The 23,687-nt window shown below is 43.1% G+C and overlaps 1 protein-coding gene across 1 annotated transcript in view; it reads left to right on the plus strand.

Annotated features, from left to right (window-relative positions):
• The window catches only part of RIT2 (Ras like without CAAX 2), a 274,138-nt gene that overhangs the window by 143,764 nt on the left and 106,687 nt on the right, over positions 1–23,687 (plus strand). Inside the window, exon 4 of the mRNA XM_063128711.1 lies at positions 7,201–7,392. Within this exon, the coding sequence (XP_062984781.1) occupies positions 7,201–7,392 (192 nt within the window). The remainder of the gene's footprint in view (positions 1–7,200; positions 7,393–23,687) is intronic.

The raw sequence follows: 23,687 nt of genomic DNA on the forward strand, positions 1-23,687 counted from the left end.
GGCAGCCATGGGACCTTCTCCGCCACCTCCACCTCTGGTAAATAGTAGCGAATAAGCCGGGATGGCTGCCCACACCTCCTGCGGTCTTGGGATGATCCCAAGACTGTGGGGAAAATTGGGCCAAAAGCTCCCCCATTTATCCCAGGGAAATGGAGAGATCATCCTTCCCTGCCCCCGGGATCCGCTGTGCATCATGTGGATGCATAGGTATGATCCCGGGATGATCCCCGGGATAAGGACTCATTTATTTATTTATTTATTACATTTCTATAACGCCCAATAGCTGGCGCTATTGGGCGGTATAGACATGCCCTTAGTTGCAAAGTTCAGCAGCTGCTTCCTTTCCCACTTCCTCTAATAGCTTCATATTGAATTGAACCCAACTGAATTTAAGGTCAGAAAGATGGGAAACTGAATGGAGCCAAAATTTACAGATTCACTTATTCCTAAATTTAGCCCAGGGTAGCCAAAGGCACACTAGCAGATGTTTTTTGCCTTGCCCCCCACTCCCCAGCCTAGCACATTTTAATTAACCTATGGTAACAAATATATAGTTGCCTCCCATTTCACTTGGAAAGGAAGGACATGAAGGTCCTATTCAGACAACACACTAAGCCATGGTTAGGCTGCTAACTCCTTTGCAATAGTGAGCGTATTTAAAACTTAGTTATGTATCCACCACGGATAGGAACGGTTCACACAACATGTTAGGTCAAGGTTCACACGACACACTAAGGCATCAATCTTTTAGATTGTCAGCCTGTGGGCAGGGACTGTCAAGAAATACTTTTGTAAGCCACCATGAGAACCTTTTTCGGCTGAATGGCGGCATAAAAATGCGTAAATAAATAAATAAATAAAAATAGATCATATTTCACTCAACATGCTTAACCACTGTAACTTCTCATTGTTTCATGAGGGGATCTTCTATGACACATATTTATTCTTTTGCATCCCCAGTGGATCACATCATACTAACTGAACGCATATGCTCTCTCTATTTATTTATTTTTTTGTGTGGGGGAACCCACTTGGTGCTTCTGACTTTTGGAAGTATTTTGACCATCTGGTAGGGGCAGATGAGGACAGGAGTGGACTTCTCTGATATCTAGTCTGGGGTCTTGAACCCAAACACTATCGTGTGGAGCTCAGAGTGGCCTCTAGAATTTGGCCAGACCAAATTCAGACCTTTTCCTCTCCCTTCAATGATATTTTATTGATGACGGTTTAACAGTAAAGCCTTTCATGGTTCTCTGGCTGGGCCCTTCTGTAATTCCTGCCACCTATCATTTAGCATTTCCAACATTACATTTCCTGTAGTTCATTTGTACATGAGATAACAATGTTACTCATGTTCTGTGCATCCTGAATGCTAATGTTGTCTTTGATCGTTTCCTGCCACGAATGTTGCATTTTGGTTAATTAGTAAAAGAACATTGCTTGTCGTCCTTTGTTTGAAAGAAAGAAAAGAAAAGAATAGATGTTCTGTACTGGTAAATCTGAAGTATAGCACCTGCAAAGGACTCACAGTTCTGAAAGAGGATGGTATTTCGGAATGCAAGGACTGAAATCGTTTAAAGCTCTGGAACATGTGCCATGTACATGATATCACACATTTACACTATTTCCAAATTAAGGCAGATCAGGTTCCCAGTCTCCTATCTCCATTCTAAGGACAAAACTACATTTTTGTGAACCGCCCAGAGAGCAACGGCTATTGGGCAGTACAGAAATGAAATAAATAAATAAATAAATAAATAATTTTCACAGGTTTGCCATTTAGTTGTCATGCTCAGGTAGGAAGTATCTGACTTGCATGGTGGGAGGAGTTTGCTAAACCCTTCCCCAGCCGAAGATTTTTTCTGGAACCCTATCCCAGGACTCTGCATGCTAGAAAAGGTTGAGCACTCCCTGTCACCCTCCAGTTTCCCCCTACAAATGCTGCCCTACCGGTCTCTATAGCATGCCATAGTTTAGGACAGAATGTTGGACAATATGGCCCTTGGTCTGATCCAGCATGATCTTCTTATGTTCTTATGCAGCCACCTGTCCTCAGATGGGACTCCTAAGTTAATGGGTCAGGGATAGGGATTGCTTACAGAAGGAAGTTATGAAGTTGTTACCTCCTGAGGATCTAGCAGTCAAGGAAGGCCCCAGGTATAAGCTCCTCTATGTCAGGAGGATGTTGCATTGCCATCGTCAAAGTCAGAGGATTCTAGCCATGAAGACACCATCATGCCACAGACACTTCTGTGACATCGCTGCTGAAACAGACTTGTGATCCTTTAAGGGAAAGGGGCTTAGTCAATAGGGAGGCAGGGCTAACAAGCCTAATGGAAGCCAAACCATACCTAAGGCTCAGTCACAATCTGCTGCTTGTTGGAGCAACATACAAGCAAACTTGTCTGGCTTCCAGCTCCAGCATCATTCAGAGCTCTCTGTGCTGTTGCTCTGTTTCCTGTCTCTCTGGGAAACCTGACTCCTGTTTGGTCAGAATCCAGAAAACATAACATGCTCCTGGTTCTCATTGTGAACCAGACCTCTTAGTCGTTGTCCCCCCCCCCCCCCCCCGGCTCCACCATGTCAGCAGGCCCTCACTTAGTGCCTCTACAACAACAAGACTTACTGGCTGAAAGAAAACACATTCGTGCTAGGTCCCAAAAAAAGTAAGTCAGGATTGTCCTCACAGACAGAAATAAAGATAAGAATCCTCTCTTCCGCCATGGGAAAAACCAACCCTTTCCTGTTTTTTGTTTGTTTGTTTGTTTTGGTTTGTTTAATTACTCTGGCTGTGTGTACAACAGAGCAATCAAAGAATGTGTACTTCCGACTTTTTGGTCTTCTTGCACGTTAATAATTGCAGACAAAATCCCTGCAAGAAACCCAGGTCTAATCTACACCAAGCAGCATGAAAGTGGTATGAATGTGGTATATAAAACGCAGAAGCCATACCAACCGGGAGACAGTACTATGAAAGCAGTATGAAAGCGGTATATGGTTTGTGTCAATGGGCCCCAACTGTTGTCAGAGCACTTTAATACCACTGTAAAGCAGTAATGTGGCTCCTGCCTTTTATGGTGGAATATTCTGCTTGGTGTAGATGAGGCCCTAGTTGTGGGGAAATGAACCAGGTTGGAGTGGGGGGAGATTGCAGTTCCATATTGGTTTGCAGAATGTTACCAGATTGCCATGGAAAGAACTCACACTGCTAATGCTGGTAGCTGTAAATTGGGTCTAAGTCCAACAGGAGGCAGTTATGCTAGAAGGTGCTACAGTAATCAGCAGGAGGCCACACACTTTGCCGACGGAGGGCTCATCCACACCAAGCAGGATATTCCACTATGAAAGTGGTATGAAAGTGGTATATAAAAGGCAGGAGCCGCACAACTGCTTTATAGTAGTATTGAAGTGCCCTGCAGGATCTACACTACTGCTTTATGGTGGTACTGAAGTGCACTGACAACAGGTGGGGCCCATGACACATCTACACCAAGCAGGATATAACACTATGAAAGTGGTATGAAAAAGGTATGTAGTATGTGTCAATGGGCCTCAACAATTGTCAGTGCACTTCAATACCACTATAAAGCAGTAGTGTGTCTCTTGCCTTTTATATACCGCTTTCATACCTAGGGAGGTTGTGGGCTCTCCCACACTAGAGGCCTTCAAGAGGCAGCTGGACAAGCATCTGTCAGGGATGCTTTAGGGTGGATTCCTGCATTGAGCAGGGGGTTGGACTCGATGGCCTTGTAGGCCCCTTCCAACTCTGCTATTCTATGATTCTATGATTCATAGTGTAATATCTTGCTTGGGGTAGAAGAGCCCAGAGTGCCCCAGGTTGTGCCTATCAGATCTCTATTTACAGAGGGAGAGCAGGTAGCAGGACTCAGCAAAACCACCCACCCTATGATCCTGGAGTAGTACTGGGCCAACCCCCCATTGTGTGGGTCCACTTGTCTCCTTGCAAAATAGAAGTCGTCCCCCCCCCTCCGCAGTGGCCTTTGAGGGGGCAGGATAAATTTCTGAGAAATTTTCGGGTGGAGGGGAGTTGGATTAATTTCCTTATTAAGGTTAAGTGGTTCATCTTGCTTCAAATCCAAGGAATATCAGAACCAACATTGTGGGGGAAATTCATTCAATATGCATCACATCCGGAAATACAACAAAGTATGCCTGCCTCAGCTTTGAGTATATGGACATTATAATAATAAATGAAGGGGATATAGCGCATTTATAATTTAGTTTAATTGTATATTTAGTTACAATTATAGATAATTTTTCTTCGTGATTTTTTCTTTTTTGTGTGTGTGATTAGCTACCTTCCCCTAGAAGTTGTATTAATCAACTTTTCTTCTTAACTTTTTATATTATATATTTATTATTTATTTATTTATTACATTTTTATACCGCCCAATAGCCGAAGCTCTCTGGGCAGTTCACAAATTATTATAGATATCTACATCACTAATGGTTTGATAATAATAGTTAAGGGATTGTTTGTATTCATTATTTTAGTTTATTTTCTTTTTTGTAACACTTTAAATAAAAAAAAATTAAGGTGAAGTGGTTAAGGGGTTTATTTATTTATTTTACTGTTAAAGAAAGCCTACTTAAAAAGGCAGGTTGGGCATTCCTCACAGCTGGGGATACTCTCCAGGGCAGCTTTCAGCCTCAGATCAAGGAGAGGAACTAGCATTGTTCCAGAAGTTCTTTATACTGGTCAGTTGTCATTTGTATCTGGTCAAGAGGACAGGAGCCCTGCCCTCTTGACCAGATACAAAAGACAGCAGGGCTCCTGCAGCTTTAACTGTTGTAATGAAGAGGGAATTGCACCAGGTGCTGCATGCCTACTAATGACACCTGTGCCAGATGAACACCAAGCAGGATATGACACTTTGAAATGGTTTGAAAGCTGTATATGGAGTATGTCCTGGGCCCCAACAGTTGTCACTACTGTCATAAACCATTTTAAAGAAGTAGTGTAGATCTTGCCCTGCTGAAATTCCCTTTTCAATACAACTGGTATTGACATTCAAAGCCCTTAATGGTTTGGGGCCAGGTTATTTGAAGGAACGCCTCCTCCCATATGTACCTGCCCAGACCTTAAGATCATCTACAGGGGCCCTTCTCCGTGAGCCCCTGCCAAAGGAAGTGAGGCAGGTGGCTACTAGGAGGAGGGCTTTCTCCGCTGTGGCACCCCGGTTGTGGAACGAGCTCCCCAGAGAAGTCTGCCTGGCGCCTATACTGTACTCTTTTCATCACCAGCTGAAGACCTTTTTATTCTCTCAGTATTTAAACACTTAATTTTAACTTAAATTTAAATTTTACTGTTCTAACTCTGTATTTTAATCTTATATCAATTTTGCTGCGTGGTTTTTATCCTGGTTGTGCTTTTTATACTGTATTTTGTATTTGTGTTTTTAACTTGTTGGTTGTTTTATTATGGTTTTAATTTTTGTGAACCACCCAGAAAGCTTCAGCTATTGGGTGGTATAAAAATGTAATAAATAAATAAATAAATAAAATAAACTGTTAAAAAAATGGGAGCCCTGTTCTCCTTTTCCTACAGTTGCCCTAATTTAAGCTTTTCCCACTTCCATTTTCATGCTAAAATCCCATACCCTTCTACAGGGTTGAGGTTAAAAATGTGCTCATGGATTCCCCCACACTGCTCAAAAATGTCTCATGGATTTTATCCTACCTTTCTCAGTTTTCAAGACGATTTCATTTCATTTTTCACACACACCCCACCCCCAAATTGTCAAAAAGAGTGGGGGATGAAAATTTCAGCACAGCTGCACTCTGGAGACCTAGGCCACAGCTAAACCAAAGGTTTATCCTGGGATCATCCAGGGTTCGCCCCTGCCTGAGCACTAGATCCCCTGTGTGTCACCTAGGTGAACAGGTTTGACCCCTGGATGATCCAGGGATAAACCTTAGGTCTAGCTATGGCCTTCGTGAGAGTAGATCTCTCTGGATTAGATGGAGCAAAGCTACATAGCTGTTTTAAAAAGATATTGTTGTTTTTATGCTTTTGATGGTTTTAAATTTTGTGTATTTTTTAAAAAAATGTTCACTGTTTTTAACTTCCGTAAACCATCCACAGAGCTTCGGCCATGGGGTGGTATATAAATATAATAAATAATAATAAATAATAATCTGTACATGTTCTAAATAGACCTCTGGGTTTGTCCATGGCACTGAAATTATCAAGAATCTAGACAAACGTCAGGAAAAGGAAAAGGGGAGGAGGGAGAAGGGATGGGGGGAGGGGTTTGCCAACAATTTTCAAGCTTGCCTAAATTCTCCTAACATCAATTCAAAGCTCATTTCGGCCTGATACCAGTTTTTGGTTTTCGACCTGTTTTTCAGCTTGTTCAGACGGGAAAATGCATATTTTTAAGAAGTCTGTGCTTTCCCCCCATTGACTAAACCTTAAAAAAGTGCATTCTATCTTTTTAAAAAAGGGCATCCCAAAATGCGTGTTTAAAAAGAAAAGAAAACACAGTTTTGAATGGAATCACACATCCAGGAATCAGCAAACATTTCTCAAAAGGAAGAAGGAGGGAAAACAAACATACAAAGAAACAAAAACAGCAGTCTTCCTCCTTCGGTTTGTGCTCAGGATTGCACACAAGATATATCTGCAGGGTTCGTGAAGAGAAACAGATTTTCTGTACATCTTTAAAAACAAGTGAGAATGTACCAGCATGCTAATACCTTTTTTATATATTTAAAAAAGGTATTAGCATATACCTCTAGCACAGAACTTTAAGGAGGCTCATGCAATCATACTCTGTTTTAATTTCATGTATTTAAAATATTTATTATGTGTTTTTATATGTTTTATTGGTCTGTTGACTGTAATAAAAGGAATATATATATATATATATATATATATATATATATATATATATATATATATATAAACAAATACACATTAATTACTGTAAGAAAAAGACAAACAAAAACAATTCAAGGGAAAGATATGTCGTGGATCATCTCGGGATGCCTTGTGAATAATAAAAGGAACAGGTCTGCAGATTTTTGAGCTAGTTATACCTTTAAACAAACTCGCTTTTGAAAAAGAAAAGGGAGAAAAAAGAAATGACCTCAGAAGCACACTCTCAGCAGCTCCGTTCTTTATAGGCCGTTTATTTTGCTTACTAAATTATATAGCATCTCAATGTTACTCCGCAGGCAGAATTCACGGCCATGAGAGACCAATATATGCGAGGCGGAGAGGGCTTCATTATTTGCTATTCCATCACGGACCGCCAGTCCTTCCAAGAAGCTGCGGAATTCAAGGAGCTCATTTATCGCGTCCGGCACTCCGACAGCATCCCCTTGGTGTTGGTGGGGAACAAAATTGATCTCAAGGAGTTTAGGCAGGTAAGCAAAGCGGTTGCCTTTGAAACGAAGCAGGGCTGGATCCTGAGCTATTCCCTAGTTAGTGTGTGCAATGCAACACTTCCTATAGGTGTGGATGGAGTCAACAAAACAACCCACAAGAATAAAAAAAGTAGGTTTTTCTTTGAAAAAAGACTATCCCCTACCTTCAGCCTTGCTAAAGAGAGTTATTAGAGTTCAATTTATGAGAATAGCCTTCTATTCACCAACTCTACCAGCCCTAGGTGGCAATATGGAAAGGAGGACAGGGCTCCTGTATCTTTAACAGTTGTATTGAAAAAGAAATTTCGGCAGGGGCACGTCTACATGGAGGGTTTTCCACAGGGTGGCTTCTACAGGGGCTTCAGCAGGGGCACATCTATATGGAGGGTTTGCCACAGGGTGGCTTCACACTAGCGGCAGGTCAGCCGCCATTGCGAAGCCATCCGGGGGCAACCCCCAGAAACTCCACTGGAAAAAGGCGGGGATTTTTGGGCCGCAGAGGCTTGTCACAGCCCATGGCGGGCCCTGATTGGTCACCATGGGCTGGACAGGGAATGGGGCAGACCTCAAGAACTCAGTAGAGTCATTGCCCCATAGAAAATAAAAAATAAAAAAATGGGGAGATGGGGAGGAGAGGAACAGGCCCTGCAGCTCTTTAAAAATAAAAAAGAGGGGGAGGAGAAGAAGGGGCCCATTCCTCCCCCCCCTTTTAAAATTGTCATTATCTGTATCATGCAGCTGCACAGATAATAATAATAATAATAATAATAATAATAATAATAATAATAATAATAATAATAATAATAGGAAGGAACGGGCAGCCAGAGGAAGGTCAGAGGGTGGAGAGGTGGTTTTGGCACTCAGGGTTCCTCTCCTCATCATCCTGGCTGCCTCATTCCTGCCCCCTTATTCCTTTCCCCCTCAGCTATTGGGGAAATTTTGCATTTGCATTCCTTCCCATGCAGATTCTGGGAAGGAACGCAAGCGGGGGAGACAGGCGCGTCCCACCACCAAAGCGCTGCCGTCAAGATGAGGGCCAGGTGTCATTTGTATGCATGCAGCACCTGGTGAAATCCTCTCTTCATCACAACAGTTAAAGCTGCAGGAGCCCTGTCCTATTGACCAGATGCAAAAGAGGGCAGGGCTCATAAGGCATGTCTTCCCCAGCCCTATATCCCGGGATTGTCCCGGGATCGTTCCTGTGCATCCAAATGTCACACAAGGGATCCTGGGAGCAGGCACAGATGATCCCTCCATTTTCCTGGGATAACCCTTAGGTGTATAAAGGGCCACAGTGACAGCCAATCAGATTAAGAGGCAAAAATTCCCACTTGGCCCCCAAGAGAGCGGCCAGATGAACCCACATGGCATACAGGGAGCCACAAAATAAGAGGCTATGGGAGCTGGGTGCGCCAGGCTCATAATGCCTCAGCCGGCCCACCCCACAGCCAGTGCTGTGCTTTGATCATCCAATAGTAGGGTGACCATATGAAACGGAGGACAGGGCTCCTGTATCTTTAACAGTTGTATTGAAAAGGGAATTTCAGCAGGTGTCATTTGTATATATGGAGAAACTGGTGAAATTCCCTCTTCATCACAACAGTTAAAGCTGCAGGAGCCCTGCCCTCTTTTAAATCTGGTCAGTCTAGTATAGCTCCTGCACCTTTAACTATTGTGATGAAGAGGGAATTTCACCAGGTTCTCCATATATACAAATGACACCTGCTGAAATTCCCTTTTCTATGCAACTGTTAAAGATACAGGAGCCTGGTCCTCCTTTCCATATGGTCACCCTACCCAATCAATCAATCAATCAATCAATCACTTTATTACAGTCTGAGACCAGCACAAACCCTACCCAATAGCAATCAGGCATGTCTCTTCCTTTCCCCCATCACCCGCAACAGCCTCCCCATGGATAGGCAAATTGGATGCAGGAAAAGAGCATTTAGCAATCCATCAAATAAACCATGATAAAAAATGTTATCATGCCATCAGTGGGCATGGCCAGGTCCCTGCCCCAAGGAACTTGCAGTGTAAGATTCAACACCACATAAATAACAGGGCAATCAAGGCTGAACTGAAAAGGGGAAGAAAATGCATCCGATTTTGGTTACTTAATATTTCCCAGAAGTCTACAGTAAGGTATGGGTAAAGTCAAATCACCACTTGATCCCACCATGTCACAAACCACTATAGTTGGCTGCTAAAATAGTCATAAAGGATGGAGGTTGTTTTGCTTTTCAAATATCCAATTCAATGAAAGCCCTGGTAAGCTGCTACCCACGTTGGAATATAACAGCTGGAATTTGGTAAAGACACATCTGCTCTTGCTAATACCAGTATCTTCATCCTCCAGTTCTGAATGCTGCCATAATATTCTTGCATGTACCATGTATTGTAATATTATTTACAGTGTCTGGAGAGTGAGTGAGTGTGGGGGGAATGTAATCTCAGCTCCAGTGTTCCTTGGCATTGTTTTCCATTTGACAACAATTTCATAACAGTGAGACAGGCTGTAGGAGTTGGGTCAGACAAAGCCACTATTTGATATGCTATTCCCCTCCACAACACAATTAATGATGTATGTCGTCTGTCTCGCGAATCTATCTGTGGCGGTACAGGAACAAGACTAATCTGCAATTAAAATGACACATCAGGGGAACTTCGCTACAACTAGCAAGCTTATTAGTTTGAAATAATGTTTCGCCTTTCTGATAGCCCCTGCAAAATTATCATTGCTGTTCCTTTAAGTATGTCTTGTTGGTTTTAAGTATGTCATGTTGTTATCCCTGGAACATGGGGTTTATCTTTTCACCTTCTTAAGATAAATTGGAATTTAAAAGGCAGAGAAAGAATAGGCGCTGTTTGCTACCTCTCAAAAACCTGAGTAATTGAGTGCAAGGAATTTGCAAGGAGAATTATATACACCAAGGAAGACTTAGTAGTGTTTTGCAGTGTGTTTGATACTATACAAACACCTTTCATTTACTGGATGATCTACAAATACGTGGGGAGGGACCATAGCTCAGAGGTCAAGCATATTTATTTACATTTATTTATTTATTTAAAATGTTTCTTGGCGTCCTTTCAGGGCAGAGGCTTACAACAATAAAATACATCAGATATTAAAAGCAATAAAAACAAGTTCATAATAAAATAGCAGTTAAAACAATAGCAGCAGGAACAACAACAGCAGCAAAAACATTATAAACTTTAAAAATGTGTGTGTGTGTGTATATATATATATATAAAATGTTTACTGATTTTAACTTTTGTAAACCGCCCAGAGAGCTTCGGCTATGGGGTGGTATATGAAGGCAATAAATAAATAAATAAATAAATAAATAAATAAATAAATAAATAAAATACATCATGAGAAGGCCATGGTAAAATAAAATGTTTTTAAGGCATTCTGGAAAGCCTGCAAGGATGGTGCACGGTGGACCTTTTTATGGAAGTTTGTTCCAGAGGTTTGAGGCCACCAAAGAGAAGGCCCTCTCCCATGTGGACACTCACTTATTTGCTCTCACAGGTAATCAGATGAGAAAGGCCTCTCTTTCTGATCTTAAAGTGTGAGCAGGCTGTTATGGGTAAAGGTGGTCCTTCAAGTAACTTGGTCTCAAACCGTTTAGAGCTTTAAAGGTCAAAACCAGCACTTTGAATTGGGCTCTGAAACACACCGGTAGCCTGTGCAGCTGGTGCAATATAGGCGTTATGTGATCTAATATCCTCACTCGGGCGGCCGCATTCTGCACCCGTTGAAGCACATATAATGTGTGCGCATACTTCACATGCAAAATGTCCAAAGTGTAGTCAAGAGATAATATTGAATTAGTCACAATCTGTTCTTCCATTGTTCCATAGCTTTATTCTGTGCTGCATTACTCTTCTCCTGAATTCCAGTTTAGCTGAAGTCCTATGCAGGCATTTCAAGAGGACAGGGCTCCTGTATCTTGAGCAGTGGTATAGAAAAGGGAATTTCAGCAGGCGTCATTTCTATGCATGCAGCACCTGGTGAAATTCCCTCTTCATCGCAACAGTTAAAGCTGCTGGAGCCCGTCCCTTTGACCAAATACAAAAGAGGGCAGGGCTGCTGCAGCTTTAACTGTTGTGATGAAGAGGGAATTTCACCAGGTGCTGCATGCGTACAAATGACACCTGCTGAAATTCCTTTCTCTATACAACTGTTCAAGATACAGGAGCCCTGTCCTCCTTTTCCTATGGTTACCTTATACTGGACTAAATGCATCACTGGTCTCATTCAAAAGAAGATTAGATTCCTTGATTAGAATCATCGTTGTTCGAAATGCTAGTCCAGCAGAGAGAGGAGGAGAAAGAGGGAAGAATTGCAGAAATCAGGAAAAATTTATAGGCTTTCTGTGCCCCCCTCCACATTACACAGGTATCCCCTCCCTCTGCAAACACATAAGACCCAGACCACAATGGACAGTAGGTCCTCTGGACAAAGAGCTGCAAAGGGAAGGAGGGGAAGAGAAACAATAATTGAAGAAGCAGCCTTCAGCTAATGCAATGCTGGGTTTCAGCCATATTTCCGCACCCCCCTCCCCGCCCCGGTCCTCGTCCCCGCTATGCCCCTTCTAAGCTCAACTTTTTAAAAAAAGGTTGTGCCTAAATAAATGGCATTGAAAATTAGTCCTTGCTGCTTTCCAAGAAAACATTATCTCATGGTTTCGATACTTCAGCATGTTGACATCCTTAATTAGGCCCAAATTAGGAACATGAGTAAGTTGCTTTGAGTGCAATTACATACATATTTAAATTATCCATTATGAAAGAAGGAAACACTATTGTTTCAGCTAGGGAATTGTCACATCTTCAAAATTCCTTACAAGAAAGGAGAGAATTGCCATAGTACAAAGGCTGGGCTGGCTTTTCCCAATCCTTGAGTGTCTGTGCATTCTGGGTAGACAGGCATGATCTATTTATTATTATTATTAACAACAACAACAACAATAACAACAACAACTTATTCATTTTTTCCATTTTCTTAAACAATGCAATTTTTTTTTCATTCTTAAGGATTAAATCAAATGTATGTCAACAACTGTATGATTTATCTTACTAACAGGGACAGAAATAGGCACCTTAACATCTTTCCTGCTCATTTGGAATACATATTTTGGAAACCTTTTAGCCGTCATCTTCTTATAAATTAGCTTGCTATCTTTAATTAGACCAAAGTTTGCATAACCAAAAACAATGCTGAAATACATACAATAGTATGCCCGTAAGGATTCAACAAAGCTCATAAAACCAGGGAGAAAATCACCATAATTGAGGAGGCCAGGTAATGCCTCTAAACAGTGGTTCCTAATTGGTGGCCCGTGGACCCCAGGGGGTCCCCATAACCCACCCAGAGGGTCTGTGGCACCATTCACATATTCACCATTCATTTCTTGAGTCCACTGATGATGAATTCCTACCAGAAGTAAAATATTACATCACTGAGCAACTGTGTGATTTAGCGACTAGCTTCAGAGATTCCTTCCCTGCACCTAATCCTGAAAACTCATGGATAAGGAATCCTTTTGAATGTGGTGATGTACAACTAACAACTCTCTCTGCGGAAGAGCAAGGTGCACTTGTTGATGTGACTTGTGATGGTTCATCAAAATCATTTTTCAAAGAATATATAGACTGGATCAATTCTGGGTGAAGGTTTTTCCTGATTATAAGTAGTTAGGTGAAAAAGCTTTGAAACATCTAGTTCCCTTTTGTTCCACATATCTTTGTGAAACAAACGTTTTCGACATTTTGTTATATGAACAACAAGCATAGAAATCGGCTCGATGTTGATCCACATTTGAGATTAAAAGTAGAAAATATTGAACCAGATGTGGAAGGGATTGTTCGGGACAAAAAGAGGCATGATTTCTCCCATCACATTGGGAGCTGCTAGACATGTCATAATTTGTTCAATTGTAAACTAGACGTTAGTAAAATTAAATTTGTCTTTATATTCCTAACTAAATCATTGTCACTTTTGTGTGGTAATATCACAAATATCGCAAATGTTATGGTCTGTTTTTTAGTATACCTAAAATCTTTGGTTGATTAGGGACTATCCCTTATTTTCTCCAAAAAATTGCTTTGCACAAGTAACTACCATAGAGATAACTTTTTTTTTTCCAAAAGTAGGGGGTCCATGGCTTGGTATTTGAAAAACAAGGGGTCTGCAGTACGTAGCTAATTGAGAACCACTGCCTCAGAACATACTTGAAGATGATAGGACACAGTAAAACAAGAACTTAAGAGTCTTGCTGGATCAGACGTAAGACCAGGGGCTGGACTGGTGCTCTGGTTGTCCCAGTCTGCTCCTGTGGGATTCCCACAAGATTATAGTAGCAACAATCCAAAAATAAATGAAAAACAAAAATAGAACCATAAAACACACACACACACACAATGTAAATAATATTGAGGAAATTGCCCTTTTACAACCACCATTTTGTGCAACATAAATATACAAGAAAGCAGAGCCCTGACCTTCCATTAAAAAACCCTACCAGCTCACATCTAGGAGCAGGTGGTGGTGGGATGGCCCTGGATTGTACGAGACTTGACCCGCATGTATGCGAGTGCCTCTTGGCTCAGCGAGCATGGTCTGGGGGTGCAAGCATGGGGGAGACTGCCAGATTCTCTGGACAAGATAAAAAAGAAGGCAGGTCTCTTGCGTCTTTAACTGTTGTGATGAAGAGGGAATTTCAACAGGGGCTGCATGCAAACAAATGATACCTGCCGAAAATCCCTTTTCAATAGAACTGTTAATGGTACAGGAGCCCTGTCCTCCTCTTCGTAGGGTGACCATATGGAAAGGAGGACCGGGCTCCTGTATTTTTAACAGTTGCATAGAAAAGGGAATTTCAGCAGGTGTCATTTGTATATATGGGGAACCTGGTGAAATTCCCTCTTCGTCACAACAGTTAAAGCTGCAGGAGCTATACTAGAGTGACCAGATTTAAAAGAGGGCAGGGCTCCTGCAGCTTTAACTGTTGTGATGAAGAGGGAATTTCATCAGGTTCTGCATAGATACAAATGGCACCTGCTGAAATTCCCTTTTCAATACAACTGTTAAAGATACAGGAACCCTGTTCTCCTTTTCATATGGTCACCCTACCCTACAGTCAAGTGCCTGCACCATTCTTACCAGCAGTTGCAGGTTCAAAGGTTCAAGAGTTCCAAGGTAGCTAACACAAATAAATATCAGGCAAAAGGCAAGGTCTGAACAGTCCAGGTCACAGGTGGCAAGGTTCCAAGACAACGAAGCACAGAAATCTGGCAGGAAGAGGGACAGAGTCCACTTCAGATAACAAGGTAGTAAGGCAACACAGCAGACAAGGAGTGGGCTGAAGATGAGTCAAAGTTCAGTCCAGAAGTACCCACACCAGGAATCAGTCAAGGGCACAATCTACAATCAAGGGAAAGTCTGGTCAACATTGTTTCCTTGAACTCTCTCAGGCCGTTGCTAGACGAGATGTTAGCGTGGTGTGAGGCCCGGTCTCCCTCTTGTGCATCCAGATGATGCACAGGGGATTCCGGTGTCAGGCCAGGCTAATGCCTCCCTTAACCCGGGATAAGCGGATTCGCTTATGGCCCGTTTTTTCCGCAGCCCCGGCCTGAGGCCGGGGCTGCAGAAAGTCTAGCAACTTCCATGGCTTTTCCCGGCTGCTCGCTTACTCAGCGCTGTGCCCATCAGGCTGGGGGGGGGAATCAAGGGGGGATAGGGGCCGGGGGAAAGGCCGGACCCGGCAGGAGAGGGGGGGAGAAGAACGGGCACGTGCACGAGCATTGGGGATGGGGGCGGGGGAAGAAGAATGGGCACAGGCACGGGCATCAGGGATGGGGGCGGGGGAAGAAGAATGGGCACAGGCACGGGCATGGGCATCGGGGACGGGGGAAAGAAGGACAGGGGACAAGGCATGGTGGACGGCGGGAGGACGGGGGAGCAAGCGGGCAGGGGGCATCAGGCATTGTGAGCGGGGAAATCAGGGGCAGGGGGAGCAGGGGACCCTATATTTATTTTTTAAAAATCCTACCTTTTCCGGCGGTGCGCTGCTGCGCACATGGCCCTTTAAGATTTTTTTTAAAAAATAGTGGACGCGACGGGGCTTTCCCTTGCCCCATCGCGTGTTACATCTGGAAAAGGGCGACGGCGCAAGCTAGCTGTAGCGCACCGTCGCCTCGACTTCCGGCCCGATTATCTGGTAGGTCTAGCAAGGCCCACAGTCTTACACTGCTCTTTTTATGCAGACTCCTCAGGTGTAAGATGTTAGTGACTACAGGTACTCTTACAGGCACTCCTATGTTCAAGTAGGCATTTTCTCACATGGAGGCCTCTGGCTCGGACTAGCACTCCTCTGTGTTCCTTTCTTTTCAGGGACCATCTCTCCCAGAGGCTTGAAGGTTTTTCTACCTCCATCTCTGGGGCAGAGTCCTTGTCCTCTACTGCTGATCCCTTCTTGGTGGTCACTCCTCAGGGCCTGGACTCCTCATGGTCTACTGGAAGTTCATGGGCATTGATGGTGGAGGAAGGTTCCTGATCCTCCAGTTCATCCTCCAAGAATGAATCTTCCAGCAGGGGCATGACAGGAAAATTGATATGGTGGGAAAGTAAGTGAACCTTCATGAAATCCATAAACAGTGACTTCCTACTACCACTTTAGTCAAATAATGCCCCCCCCCTTAGTCTTCCCCAAACACTACAGAAAGTGATGTGATTGGAGGCTCCAGCTCATGGTGATAATATGCACCATTTGGCTTAAGGTAGGTTAGAATGACAGAGAGGAAGAGTCTGGGACCGTTCAGAAGACACCTTAAACCATGACTTTAACCATGGTGAATAAGGGTTTTAGCTTTATTCATAATGGTTAAGGCCATGGTTTAAGGTGTCTTCTGAATACGGCCCAGCTTTCTGGCTTAACCACCATGGTTAAAGCCATGGTTCAAGGTGTCTTCTGAATAGGGCTAATGTCTTAAATCCATCCAGCCAACTTCATGGCCAAACTCATGTCAAAGTCCAACTTTCTATCCAGCACATCACACCAGCTATTCTGCCAGGGAGACCTTGTGCATTTGGTATAGAACAAGTGCACTTATTTGCCTTTTTGAAATGTTACAGCATATGAGTTTTAAAAGAATCAATGTACTCTTTCCCCATTGTTTCAACCACCTTTGTGCCAATTTGCAACGGATTTCAGTACTAATTCCTTTCTTTTTTATTTTATTGATATAAATGTTCAAGGAAGCAAATTACATTTGGATGAAATTCAAGTTAGTCACACCTTCCCCACTCTGCTTTCTGTACATCACGGAGCATTGACTCTCTTGGATTTTCTTATTTTTCACTTGTGAAGTCTCTGCTAACTTAAGCAGTTATTTTTGCTGCCTCAGTGACATTATCTAGATAACCTCAGCTCCCTGAACATCTGGTAGAGAAGCCTCTGAATTTGCTGTCCCATTTCTATCATGTAAAATTAGGGCAAACCTTGGAGATTCATATGGTTTTGTTCCAAAAATAAATGCTCAGTGTCTCCTGGTTCTAACCTATGGCATTAATATGGAATTCTAAAATCCTACGGCATAAACAATGAAACTGTGACAGAAGAATCTTTGCCCTACCAAATGCTATAGCTCAGTGCTTTTCAACTTGTGGTATGCATACCATAAGAAAATCCCTCATAGCAGTGAGGTGATTTTCCTTACACTGGCTGTTCTCCATCATCTCAGACAGTTGTCTTCTACAGCTTCAGCTCCCTGGTGCTCCTAGCCAGAAATACCAGGGATTGAACCCAGTACCTCCAGCATGTGGGCTACTGCTGAGCGATAGATACCAATATTGCACGGCTCCCTGTCCTGAATATGATTTTTTTAGCTAGTGGGCATGTGATGAGCCCCTTTGTTCTCCTTTTATTTCTCTTCTATAATCAAAGGATTACAACTCAGGGTCCAGGCAGCAGAACGTGGCTCACTGGTTCTGTGACTCAATGGCCCTCTTCTGACCTCACAACCACCAGCCCAGCACTCTCTATTTACCCTTGCTTTTCACCCTTGTCCTTTACAGTACCTTACCTCAGGTACTTCAAGAATCCAATCCAGTTTATAGAACAGAAGAGTGTTCATTTAACAGTAAGTAAGTTTATGCAGTTTACAGCTTGTGGTTTCATTGGTTGTATCACTTGCTTGTTTCAGAAGAATTTCCGGTTTAAATGTTGTATTGTTTTTTTTTTTAAAAAAAAAAACAAACACCACAAACAAACCAACATCACAAAAAGAAAAACATAAAAAAAAATATGCAAACTTAAAATGGGCTTCCGATTTTCCCAACAGCAAAGATGTGTAACAATATTTTCCCTTACTCTATAATTACAAAAACAAAACAAAATTCCCTTCTTTCTATTATCTTAAAGTTTTCTTCTTATTCAATGTATCCACAGATAAACAAATCATTTTTTTTATTTTTTTTATTTTTATTTTGTAATTCTAATCTCATATGTAACCCTGCCTACTCTACCCACTAATCTACATCAGCGGCACCCAACCTTTTTGGCACCAGGGACCGGTTTCGTGGAAGACAATTTTTCCACGGACCGGAGGGGGGGTGTGAGGAGATGGTTTGGGGAAGCCACGCCCACCCACCCACCCACCCACTCCAGCGTCCTGGCTTCGCTCCGGCCCAGCCAAAGCAAAGCCAGGACGCTGGGGTGGGCTGGCAGCTTTGGAACGGCATGCCCGGAAGTCACTCTCCCAGAGCGGCTTCCGGCCGGGCGCACCATTCCAAAGCCCCCCCCCCACCCTAGCGTCCTGGCTTCATTTTGGCTGAGCAGGCGAGATTGTGCCCTGCGCCCAGGTACGCTGGGGTGGGGGTAAGGGTGGGGGTGGGTGGGTGAAAGCAGCTCACCTGCGCAGCCTGGTTCCTAACAGGCCACGGACTGGTAGCGGTCCGTGGCTCAGGAGTTGGGGACCCCTGATCTACACTATCTCCTCCCATTCACTCCCCCCAAATAATAAAACATGTTGATCCTACTCTGTACTAACCCCTTACACAGACCAAACCAGACTCTTCTACTCTCTCTCTCTCACACACACACACACACTCTACTGCTCTTTTCTAACTCCTCCTTCTCACTGCTAACTGCCAATCCAAACCTTTGAACCACCAGCCAATCAGCATACACTTCACATTCATTTCACTCACTCCCCCTCCCAACAGCATTAACCACAGAAGGAATGGAGTTTACACAATTCATACATCCCTAGTACATACAGCAGCTTCCTCTGGAGGCATAAAGCCCTTTCAGCCCTTTAAGGAGCAATGTAGCACCAATAGTGGGGTAGCAGGTGGAGGGGGGACGACAACCTTAAATTATGAGGAAGCATCTGTCACTTTTAGCAACAGAAGTCCAACCTCTTGATCCTCTAGGGCAGCGGTTCTCAACCTGTGGGTCGGGACCCCTTTGGGGGTCGAATGACCCGTTCACAGGAGTTGCCTAAGACCATCGGAAAACACAAATTTCCGATGGTCTTAGGAAACTGTATTGACTGAACTATGTCATGTATCATCTTTTGTATTATTAAAGCTATTGCTATGTATTATTTTCATTAGCAAACCATCCCATGACAATGGATAGCGTACAGAAGAACGAAAATAATTTTATGGTTGGGGGTCACCACAACATGAGGAACTGTATTAAAGGGTCGCGGCATTAGGAAAGTTGAGAACCACTGCTCTAGGGAAAGTGAATGTAGCACCGGAGAGGAAAGGATTGTCATAAAAGAAAGGGGGGAAAGGAAAGAAACCCTATTCACATGTTACTCTATGGGGAAGCAGGGCCTCTCATCCCTGACACTGAGTACCTGGGCTGGTCCTGCCATCCAATATCTCTGTCTTAAGCATGGACATCTGCAAAGGGACACTTACAGTAGTCACAATAAAATAACATATTGGCAAGAGTTTTAATCTCCCCAGAATTAAAGGAACAATATTTCAGTTCAGTTTGAATTGAAAAACAAAACAAAACCATTCGGTATCATATCTCCTGGCCAATACCACGTTAAAACTGAAAGCCAGCAAACAGGGTGGGGTGGGAACCTTCTATATTCCACGACCACTAAAACTTCAGATACAAAGCATTAGGGCTGTGCACTGCTTCGGTTCCGTATCTGAATCCCAAACCAAAGCAGGATGAATCTGGATCAGGGATGGATCAGTCCAGAACAGGTCGGACCAAATATGAAGTGCATCGGTCTGATACAGATGATGTTGAGCCACGGCACCCAGTCACCGAGCTGCACCTTGCTTACCTGGCCAGAAATAGCCCTTTCCTTGTGTGCAACATTAAATCGATGTAAATAAAGCCCCCTCCTTCCTTACAAATGACGGGTCACATGGAGGATGGGTGGCACAAGCAGAAGGTCCAAGTAAGTCCCAGCCAGGTAAGTAAGGGAGCAGAAGCAGCGGCTCCCTGGGTTTGGGGGGGTTGAGGGGGGAGTCCTATGGACTCCCAGGCACCAGCTGAGCAGCTGCTTGGCAGGTGTCCAGGAAACCACAATATCTGAGCCACTTCTGGACCCGAATTGGGTCAGACCAGGCTCAAAGCGGGCCAAGGTGGAACAAGTCCAATTCGGAAGCTTCAACTTGGCCTCCAAAGTGGGTTGGGGGTTACATGCAAAACCCTACAAAGGATATTCATATGTGTGGTATCCCTCGGGCATAGGGACCATAGGGGTGAACTTATCTGCTCAGCCTGCCGCTTTGCCCCAGACCTAGACTGCCGGGCAATAACTTCAGAGCCTTTTCCTTGAAGGATTCCTTTATTATTAAAACCTCCTGAAACAGTGACACACCAAACTCTCTGCAGCAAAGTCCACACCACAAAGAGCATGAAACAGAAGCCCCACCCAGGCCTTCCATGAGAACCTGGAGACTAGCAGCTGCAGACCTTTTAAAGGTACATTCACATATCACAATATGGACTAGAAATGTTCAACCCCAGAACCAAGGGTGTACAGACTCAACAGGAAGCAACTATCAGAATGCATCCATCAATGTCTCGAATCCTTTCCTCAATCAACCATTTGGCTACATAGACTTTATAACGACAAGACATTTCAGTCATGCAAACTCATTCATTGCAGCAATTCTTAGGTACCAGGGGCTTTTGAGGGTGGGAGAGAGGAGAAGAGAAATTAATGCCATACTCATCAGGGTGGGTGCCATTTTTATTTTCAAAAAATCCACTTTCAATAAGGCTATGCCATTACATAGATTCATTTCAAGGTGGATTCTGTTGGAGGGAATGGTGGCCACCAACCCTGATACTGAAAAGGAGGGGGCTTTGGCCCTCCTTTCAACACCCCCTTTCAGATTTTCACCCAATCCTATAGCATGGCACCCTGGGTTCTAGATAATTTGGAATCCAGTGACATTCTTAATAGTACTTACGGGAGACTGAAATGCCAAACAATCTATTCTGTAATGCTGTTCCATTCAGTGGTTTCTCAGTGGAACTGCCATCTTTAAAGTACAAAGCTGCCCTGCTCTAATGCACAATCAGAGCTTACAGGAGTAAGAAATTGTATCACTCAGAGAGATAACACATGCTAATTAGACTTTAATCCGCCTACCTTCCAAAACAGGAATATTCCTGTTTGGATCTCTCTTGTTCTCATTTTAGTTTAGTTATGACTGATACAAGCAATATGTCTTTTGACATTTCTTTGGGTAGATCAGTCTAGCATAACAGTTTAATCAGATATCATAGGTAATTGTTTTGAACATAAAAGGTGCATAATAACTGTTGCTAAGACTTATTATTTCTTTACTGATGTGACATGTTTCCTAATATTAACCGCAATTAAGTATTTCAGTTGTGAAAATTATAGTTGGAAAAATGTGCATTTTTATGTGATTCTGTAATTTGCATTTTCATCGCAGATCCACTGTTGTTAATTCTTCTCCTATCCTCAGCAGATGGAGGGAACAATTATTACTGTTCTTTTTTTCACTACCATTTTACATTTCTCAGAAGAGAAAATATATCCACACTTGATTGGCTTCTCTCTATGCTTCAACAAGGTTTGTTTTCCAGATCCCTTAAGCATCTTCTCCAAACTGATTCACACACACATATCACCACTTCTTGAATTCAGCACCAAGTGGGGCTTGCATGTGTGAATGGACCACCACAGATAGAACTTTCATATTACACACTATTCCTCGTGCTTTATAAATCACTAGTGCATGACCAAGTCAGGACTTTGACTCCCTCCCCCCCCCCCCCCCGCCATGGATAGAGCTGGCTAAGTCTCAGATGCCTGGAGTTTTAGTTGTGTGGTTTTTTCCCTGTTGGGAGGGGGTATCGCTGACAGGAGTAGTTTCATTTCTCCAGTTAAGATTCATTCCCTGGTTAAGTTTTATTTCTCCATTAAGTTTAATTTCTTCAAGACTGAAACAATACTTCCTGTTTCGGGGGGAAGAGCACACAAAAGAGTGAGAAAGCCAGCCATAAAAGAGTCAGGAAAGGATGAGAGCATGAGGAAGAAGCAGTGGGGAAAAGCTTAAATGTAGCTAGGGTAAAGGACTTGAGTTTTGCAACTTTTCTTTTCTTTAAATGCCTTTGTGCCACTCAGCACTATTGACTAAATACCTTTAATTCTAATTTGCTTATGTTAATATATCAGTAAACTTAGGGCCTTGCTAGATGGCAGGTTAGCCCGGTGCGAGGTCCGGGCTCATCCCTGTGCATCCAGATGGGCCCGGGGTAACCTGCACCACTTTTGACCTGGTTTTTCCTGTGGTCTCGGGCTGAGCTCGAGACCGCGGGCATGTAGCCCATTCCGCCACTTTTCCCAGCTACCACAGTTACTCCCCTGTAGCCGGGAAAAGCAGCGGATGGGCCGCAGAGAAAAAGCACAAAGGATTTCCAGTTCAGCACAAGAAAACAGGCCTTACGAAGTGCAGAATTATAGTGAAGAAATTCTTTGGGGAGTTCTCGAACGTGGTTGATGATTACTGCCAGGAAGTTCTCCACATTAGACCACAAATAAGTCCTAAATCTATGCTTCATCATTTTGAGCCTAATGACCCTAGATTCCGGCATTAAAACCTCCTTAAAGCAAAGTTGTGTATAGCACATAACTGGAAGTCTCTCAAGCAACCTTCTAAACAGGAGTGGATTAATAAAAATCAGACACAGCATATTTATTTATTTATTTATTTATTTATTTAAGTATTTACTTTTCTATGCTGCTTCATAGCCAACATTTGCTAGGTGGTATATAGAAAGAGCTGTCAAAACACCATGTGCTTTAAAAAAAGATACAATGGGCTCATCTACACCAAGCAGGATATTCTGCTATGAAAGTGGTATGAAAGTGGTATATAAAAGGCAGGAGCCACGCAACAGCTTTATAGCGGTATTGAAGTGCACTGCAGGATCTACACTACTGCTTTACAGCGGTACTGAAGTGAACTGACAACAGTTGGGGCCCAGGACACATCTACACCAAGCAGGATATAACACTATGAAAGTGGTATGAAAGCAGTATATGGTCTGTGTCAATGGCCCCCAACAGTTGTTGTTGTTGTTGTTATTTGTATTTATATACCACCCCATAGCCAAAGCTTTCTGGGCTGTTTACAAAGATTAAAACACAGAACATTAAAAACAAATATACATAATTTTAAACCATAAAAACGGATTACTTGCAGTTGTCAGTGCACTTCAATATACCACCTATACAAACTTTGTTGCATTTACAAACTTAGTAAATGCAACAAAGAAGGAATCCCATTTTAAAAAAAAGTGTAATGGTACCACGTTTTCCATTGATCTCCTATCTGGAAACACCCTTCAGGATTCAGATGTCAGAAACAGACCCCCCACCCCCAAGACAATGTTGCATAAAACTTGGGTATTTCCATAAATCTATTGTTGCAGAAATGATGGCTGTAAATGAGACATTTCTGCAACATTACAGGCAATGGTGGGACAGGGATGAATCATAGAATCATAGAATTGTAGAATAGTAGAGTTGGAAGGGGCCTACAAGGCCATCTAGTCCAACCCCCTGCTCAATGCAGGAATCCACCCTAAAGCATCCCTGACAGATGGTTGTCCAGCTGCCTCTTGAAGGCCTCTAGTGTGGGAGAGCCCACAACCTCCCTAGGTAACTGGTTCCATTGTCGTACTGCTCTAACAGTCAGGAAGTTTTTCCTGATGTCCAGCTGGAATTTGGCTTCCTTTAACTTGAGCCCATTATTCCATGTCCTG

This window comes from Elgaria multicarinata, chromosome 6, assembly GCF_023053635.1.
Source record: "Elgaria multicarinata webbii isolate HBS135686 ecotype San Diego chromosome 6, rElgMul1.1.pri, whole genome shotgun sequence".
NCBI classification, from domain to species: domain Eukaryota; kingdom Metazoa; phylum Chordata; class Lepidosauria; order Squamata; family Anguidae; genus Elgaria; species Elgaria multicarinata.